Consider the following 8042-nt stretch of genomic DNA (forward strand, 5'->3'; position numbering starts at 1 on the left):
TATCTACATATATTATTATATATATTTTTCAAAAGTTAAGAGGTACTAAGTGACTGCATTGTTARGATGACGTTATAACTGCTACAGGCCAACTGGACAGTGCTGAGTGGACTGTAGCTGGAGCTGTCTGAGGTGCCCAGTCAAATCACTGACTGGGTCAGACATGCAGGTGCAGCACTTTCTGTTGACCTATTATGATGATACTTCCTCTTTTGTACTACACTCATGTCTCACTGTCTCATGCATTGGTTATTTTCCTCTTTTTATTTGGAATTGTGCTTCCAGTACTATTTTCCCCTGCAGTTCTCTAACACTCCAACACTCTCCATGCTTATCAGAAGGGATGTAGTATCTACACTACTGCTCATTTCGTTGTATTGCACACAGTACATGTGTGTGGCGTCTTTGTGAATAAYAACGTCCACTATATGAACGTGTGCYGATGTAAATGGGATGTAAATGTTAGGGGAAGGATAGTGGTCCCCCATGCGATTTCACTGGAGAGCACAGCTGAGCCAAWGCTGTTAGGAGACATGACAAGTCAAAGTTGTTATGAGAGTGAGTTGGAGACGACAAGCCATATGTACAGTGTTGGCTGCAAACCAAGCGTGAAGCTCTGCTAGCTAAGACGACCACAGAGCTTTTGAATGTTGTACTTAGGTGCTACTCTTGTTTGTCTTGTCATCTTTAATTCAATCACATCCTTCCCTCCATCTGCCTAATGTCTTGCTATTTTCTTGATTTTGTCTACCCTCTATGTTGACAGCATAATTCAAGATAATTTATGTTTCACAAACAGGCCGGAAATTAAACTAAAAACCCAGTCCTTTTCCCACATTCTGTAGGGCTGTTTTGTGTTTATTTGACAAAAGGAGACAGAGAATACACAGAGAGAGAGAGAGAGAGAGGACTAGGTTGAAAGAGGGTAAAGCAGCCTAAGCAATAATTCAGTATGATGCTGTTTGTCTCAGTCTCCCTCTCTGAGTGCACACACTCTCCTGCTCTCCCATTCTGCTCCTGTTGTGTAAGTCGTGGCAGCAGCCGACAAACAGAGGGGGAGGAGAGAGAGCGAGAGAGAGACAGACAGACAGACAGACAGACAGACAGAGCGTGCTGGAGTTCTCAGACAGACACTCATCGCTCGCTCTCTCACTGGCTGGGTGGACAGAGCTGTGGCGCAGGAGGAGAGGAGCACAGAGAGGACACGCTGCCCGATGAGAGAGAGGGGACCAGAGGAACAGCCTGTCTGCACAGAAGGAAGAGAATACTGAAAATAACAGGGCAATATCCAAAGGACGGGAAGAGAGAGAGAGAGCGAGAGCGAGAGAGAGCGAGAGAGAGCGAGAGAGAGAGAGAAAGCACACATCGACTTCATGGGAGGAGGAGGAGCCCAGTTGGGGGTGGAGCTGAGAACGATTGACGGACATCGACACGAGGAGGAGGAGCGTGAGAGCAAGTTGATGAATTTGATTTGGAGAGACAAGTATTTTTAGAAAAGGAAGAAAACCAAGAGGAGCGTTACGATTGGAAATGCCACAGTTCTGAGGGAGAGAAACAGAGTGAAAGAAAACTGGAGCGAGAGAACGAGGGAGAGAGAGATACCAGGATCTGAGCGTGACTGAACAGATTTTCCATCGACTCTGGTCAGGTCTCCCACAGGGAAACGCAGTGTGTGTGCATGTGCTCTCTCAGTGTGAATGAGTGTTTGCGTGCGTCTGGGACTGAGAAGCGTGTCTGCTCCTCGCACAAGACGGGCTGGCTGTACGTGGTCACCCTCAGGACACAACCAGTCAAGACAGGAGGAGAAGAGAAAGGAGAACGGAGGGGGGGAATAGGGAGAGAGTGACAGATGGGAAGAGGGGAAGGCTGGAAATCAAGAAGATAATAGTGAGCTCACAAAAAGAACCGGAGAAGAAATTAGCGAGGTAGACTCACAAAGGCAATTAGTGATGCGCGGCTGCTCGCTTTAGCGGTGTCATGTAAACAAGTCCAGCCTCTGGCCGTGGTGGTATTGGAGGGTGAGCAGGTTGAACGAGGCTGAGCATCACTGATCGAAGTGGAGCGACGGCAAAGTCCCAACAGACAGCAGCCTCGGTCGGCAGAGAGAGGAGCGCCGACAGAGCAGAGCAGAGGGAACCAGCAGGACGAGCCTTTCTCTGACAGACGGCACCAGATAGAACCACAACAGACTCACTGCTCTCTTCTTTTACCTTCCGTTCTTTCATTTTGTCTGTGCTTCTCAACTCATCTTGCCTCTCTCTCCTCTAGCACTCACTCCACCCCCTCTCGTATACCCTTCCTATCCTTTTCCCTCTCCCTCCCTCTCGCTCTCTAGCTCTCTCTCTCTCTCTCTCTCTCTGTCTCTTCCTCTCTCGCTCTGTGTTACACTAACTGGTGCGGATGCTGGAGTCGCTCATGTAGAAGCTGCATTACTTGGTGCATATTTGCATGGCTGAATGTATTTCTTACTGCTGAGTTGGATGAGTGGAGTACTTTCAGGTCAAGGGAACCAGATGGACTGAGATGGAGAAGCCCAACAAGTAGCTAAAGAGTAAAACAGGACACCAACAACAACAAACAGAAGACACTGTGACAGAGAGAGAGAGTTAGTATGTGTGTGTTTGAGTGAGGTTGTGTGTGAGGAGCTTGTACGGATTGTGTGTAACAGCAGAGTCAGATAAYCACAAATCCAGGTGTGGATTACATCGGTGGGGATATCGGTGCCCTGGAGCTCCATGTGGGGACCAGCCCCTGAGGCCTGGCTGGGAGATGAAGCCTTTCTCTCGGCARTAGGAGCGGTGTGGGCAGCCATGGCTCTGGAGGGGCGATGTCTCCAGCGGGGATCCCCAGCCGTYGTGAGGAGAGGCCGCCGGCGCCTCCCTGCAAGGCCAGGCCTGTCCTCAATCACCTCCACCCTGCTGGCTGGGACACGTCTGCARGGCCTCAGGCATGTGTGTGTSRCCGGTGGCTCCATAYGCCGRCGGGCCTTCTGGCTGCTGGCCCTGTGCACCTCATTGGGCCTGCTCCTGTCCTGGTCRTCCAACCGCCTGCTCCACTGGCTCTCCTTCCCCACCTACACACGGATCCACACAGAGTGGGCCAAGGAGATGGCCTTCCCCACAGTCACAATCTGCAACAACAACCCAATCCGCCTCTACAAGCTCACCAAAAGTGACCTGTACTTTGCTGGCCACTGGCTGGGCCTACTGCTGGCCAACCGGACGGTGAGACCCATGGTGCTGGATTTGCTGCAGGAAGARAGCCAGGCCTGGTTCAGCAAACTGTCTGACTTCAGGCTGTTCCTGCCGCCCAGAAACTTTGAGGGCAGCAACCTGGAGTTTATGGACCGGCTGAGCCACCAGCTGGAGGACATGCTTCTCTCCTGCAAGTACCGAGGAGAACGGTGCGGTCCCCAGAACTTCACCTCTGTAAGTCTCAGCARAGCTCCCTCTTAAATCACTTCTTCATTCACAGTGTAGCTCTGTGTGGTGGTTGAACCTCCCAGACTGTTCATCTGATTTCACCTGTTGTCTCTCCTCTTTTCATGGKGTTTCATCTCTTTCCTTGAAGTTCACAGTAGTTAACAGCAGGGTTTGGAACCCCKAAAAATGTCCAATCGTTTTGTTCTGAACAGAACCATTATTTGTTTTGTTTCGAAACTGATCAGAACTTTCGCAGGTCGGAAAAGTGGAACGAAAACTGAAAAAGAAATACCAGTTTATATTGTTCCTTTTTAAATGTCTGAAGTAATTGTTTTTATTACATTAGCTCAGCATTACATTTCTTTACCAATCAGTAAGGATAAGGAAGCTTGCAATGGAGCGGGCAAGCTGTATTTGGTTTAGCCTAGGCAGCCAATGGTAGGGTTGTTATTGGGGCTGAACATTTTAGCCCGGTCAACCCAAGCCTGATGAGCTGAAGCCCGAGCCCAGGCCTAGTCTGACATCACATAAATCTAATGAACCCGAAACCGAAACGATGCCTGAATTCTAGAAAACGGACGCACCTTTCCCTAGACCATATTGCTCTGTTGTTCAAGTTAAGCAGTAGGCTATTCATTTACACTGGTTTTTACAACAACGTGGCAGAGATGGAAGCGAGAAGAGTGAGGAGAGAGTGAAAAGCCCTTGCCTTGTCTAAGAGAAGTGATGAGAGGGGAAAACCCAACTTGAATATAATCAACAACTGTTGTATGTGGATCTCAGGGATTATACAGTAAGACATCCATACTGTTGTATGTGTATCTCAGGGTTTATACAGTAAGACATCCATACTGTTGTATGTGGATCTCAGGGTTTATACAGTAAGACATCCATACTGTTGTTATGTGGATCTCAGGGTTTATATCAGTAAGACATCCATACTGTTGTATGTGGATCTCAGGGTTTATACAGTAAGACATCCATACTGTTGTATGTGGATCTCAGGGTTTATACAATAAGACATCCATACTGTTGTATTGTGGATCTCAGGGTTTATACAGTAAGACATCTGTTGTATGTGGATCTCAGGGTTTATACAGTAAGACATCCATATATATATATACATATATATAAGATATATATATATATATAAGATATAAATATATATCTTCAGAAATTAGACAAATGTTTCTTCTGTTGCCTGTTTTGAAGTGTGTGTTTGGTTCCGTGAGCTAATTGTTTTCGTTAGAACAGAATATCTGGGATTTCTTATCATTTATTCAGCATTGTTTACACTGTTCCAAACGGTCAGAAAACAAATATTTGAATAATAGCCTACGTTTACACACACGGGTCACACAGCGCTCAATCCTCTCCTCCTTCTTGATCTCTTTCTTCTTTATGTTGTTGTTATTATTATCATAATTAGAAAAGTAACTAAGCTAATATCATCAACAGTAGGCTTAGTTTTAAAATGAAATAACAGAGGCAGCCTTGAATAATTAAACAAATAAACCACAACATGTCAGCAACTGTGTTTAATCTTTGTAGGCCAAAAAATGTATTCCTTTGTTAGAACAGACTCTCGAGGATTTCTTATTTGTTAGGTGTTGTTTACACTGTTCCAGTGTAAACAACACCTAATTTCAATATTCAAGACTCCATGTCTAACATCTGTTTGGCAGAGGCACACAGCGCTCGGCTTACCCACCTTCTTCGGTTTCTTCTTAGGATTATTATTATTATTATGCAGTAATATAGTAGCCCATATAAGTACGAGTCAGTCATGACTTTAAATACAATCAAGCTTTTTTATTTAGAAAATAAAATAACACATGAAATGTTCTGCCTACTTAGGCCATGGCCTAAGCATTAAGGAAACAGAACAGAATACAGCAAAATAACACATCAATTAAACAACATTGGAGCCATGGAGTCTTGAATATTGAAATAATAAATAAATGTTCTGGATATTATTAGCTGTAAGCCAGCCTATGTCCTAACGGGTGCATGCATGTGTCACGTGAACAGAGCATGGCAGGGAAGGCACATTTAGCAAATAGGGAATATTTTTGCATTCTCAACAAATTAGGTACATAACTTTTCAGTCAGAGAAACAACAAGTAAGAAACTAGTGAATTACTGTAGTTAGATTGCAGCTTCAGCACCTCGGACAGCGCAATACACATGGCAGCCTGTGGCTGCTCCTGCAGCTGACAGGGAGGAGAGAGAGACAAGGGTTCAGGCTGAAATTGAGAACTCTAGTGCATGGGCGCTATCAGCTGACTAAGCTATAGTTGTTTACATGCGCGATGGTCAGACAAGTGTAGGGTGCGAGATGCGACTGAAATTTTGTAGGTGGGGGGAGAGTAAGAGAGGGTGGAGGAGGAGGCTTGAAGCGCTGGGCATAGTTATGACATGCATTATCTGAATTAGGCCCACAGAATTATACCTACGGAGGAGCGGCTTCTATGGAGGAACTTTAAATGTCTTTGAACTTCCGAGAGTTGTCTTAAAGTTGAACCAGAGCTAGCTAGCTAACTAACAAGCTTGTGTGTATAGAGCCGCACCAGAATTAAAAACACAGCCTAGCGTTTTGTAGTTATTTAATCCAATGTGAAACGTGATAACTATAGTATCCGTAACTAGCATTGAAAAAGTGAATCCATTCTTCTCTAATTTAATATCTCTCCCTAATTTCTGAACGCTTGTAACGTCAGTAGGGTACAGCAGCCTAAGCTTTGAAGGGGGAAGGGCATGTTGCCTACACACACATACACTTGGAAAGATTTTTAGCTGGCAGGCAGACACTGGAATACGTTTCTGAGTGACAGAGTGAGGGCTTTGCATAGGCGCCTTTCTGTAAAACTATGTTATTATTATTCATATTTTTTATTATTTCACCTTTTATTAACCAGGTAGGCTAGTTGAGAACAAGTTCTCATTTACAACTGCGCCCTAGCCAAGATAAAGCAAAGCAGTGCGACACAAACAACAACACAGAGTTACACATAGAATAAACAAACATACAGTCAATAATACAATTGAAAAAGTTTATATACAGTGTGTGCAAATGAGGTAGGATAAGGGAGGTAAGGCAATGAATAGGCCATAGTGGCTAAATAATTACAATATAGCAATTAAACACTGGAGTGATACATTTGCAGAAGATGAGTGTGCAAGTAGAGACACTGGGGTGCAAAGAAGCGAAATAAATAAAATAAATAACAGTATGGGGATGCGGTAGTTGGATGGTGTAACGGCTCTCTTTCGGTGAGTGAGTAGACCAAGCGCAGGGGTGAATGAATACATAATGTTTTAATGACAAGACGGGAAAAACACGAAACGAAATACACTTGAATGATTTACAAAATAACAAAACGAACTAGACAGACTTAAACTATGAACTTACATGAAACGAGGAACACATAAACAGGAACGACCGAACGAACGAGACGAGACAGTACCGTGTGGTGCAAAATACACAGACACAGCGACAATCACCCACAAACAAAACAGTGAGAACAACCTACCTTCATATGACTCTCAATTAGAGGAAAACGCAAAACACCTGCCTCTAATCAAGAGCCATACCAGGCAACCCAAAACCAACATAGAAACGGAAAACATAGACTGCCCACCCAAAACTCCGCCCTGACCATCACACACATACAAAACAACAGAAAACAGGTCAGAAACGTGACAGAACCCCCCCTCAAGGTGCGAACGCCGGGCGCACCAGCACAAAGTCCAGGGGAGGGTCTGGGTGGGCATCTGACCACGGTGGTGGCTCAGGCTCCGGACGCTGTCCCACCCACACATAGTCTCCCCGCTTCTGTATCCCCTCCCAATGACCACCCTCCAACTAAAACCACCTAAATGAAGGGGCAGCACGGGATAAGGGCCAGCACCGGGATAAGGGGGCAGCACCGGGATAAGGGGCAGCACCGGGATAAGGGGCAGCACCGGGATAAGGGGCAGCACCGGGATAAGGGGCAGCCCGGGATAAGGGGCGGCAGGTCCTGGCTGAGGGACTCCCGGCAGGTCCTGGCTGAGGGACTCCGGCAGGTCCGGGCGTAGGGACTCCGGCAGGTCGGCGTAGGACTCGGCAGTCCGGGCTAGGGACTCCGGCAGGTCCGGGCTGAGGGACTCCGGCAGGTCCGGGCTGAGGGGCTCCGGCAGTCCGGGCTGGGGGCTCCGGCAGGTCCGGGCTGAGGGGCTCCGGCAGGTTCCGGGCTGAGGGGCTCCGGCAGGTCCGGGCTGAGGGGCTCCGGCAGGTCCGGGCTGAGGGGCTCCGGCAGGTCCGGGCTGAGGGACTCCCGGCAGGTCCGGGCTGAGGGGCCTCCGGCAGGTCCGGGCTGAGGGACTCCGGCAGGTCCGGCTGAGGGGCTCCGGCAGGTCCGGGCTGGGTGGCAGCTCCGGACTGGGTGGCAGCTCAATGACTGTAGGGCAGCTCCAGTGACTGTAGGGCAGCTCATGACTGTAGGGCAGCTCGACGTAGCGTCATGACTGTAGGGCAGCTCATGACTGTAGGCAGCTCATGACTGTAGGGGCAGTCTGAAGGAAGCCCACATGACTGCTAGAAGCAAAGCTGGCATGCGTTCTCTTGAACTGTCCCGT

The 8042-nt window shown here is 47.4% G+C and overlaps 1 protein-coding gene across 1 annotated transcript; it reads left to right on the forward strand.

Moving 5' to 3' along the window:
- Positions 1–1002: 1002 nt before the first annotated feature.
- Positions 1003–3476, forward strand: LOC112074070 (acid-sensing ion channel 2-like). The gene has a single exon (XM_024141292.2). It carries the CDS (start codon positions 2736–2738, stop codon positions 3453–3455), a length of 720 nt encoding a protein of 239 aa, XP_023997060.1. The 5' UTR covers positions 1003–2735; the 3' UTR covers positions 3456–3476.
- Positions 3477–8042: the final 4566 nt, after the last annotated feature.

Source organism: Salvelinus sp. IW2-2015, unplaced genomic scaffold, assembly GCF_002910315.2.
Source record: "Salvelinus sp. IW2-2015 unplaced genomic scaffold, ASM291031v2 Un_scaffold2483, whole genome shotgun sequence".
NCBI lineage: Eukaryota > Metazoa > Chordata > Actinopteri > Salmoniformes > Salmonidae > Salvelinus > Salvelinus sp. IW2-2015.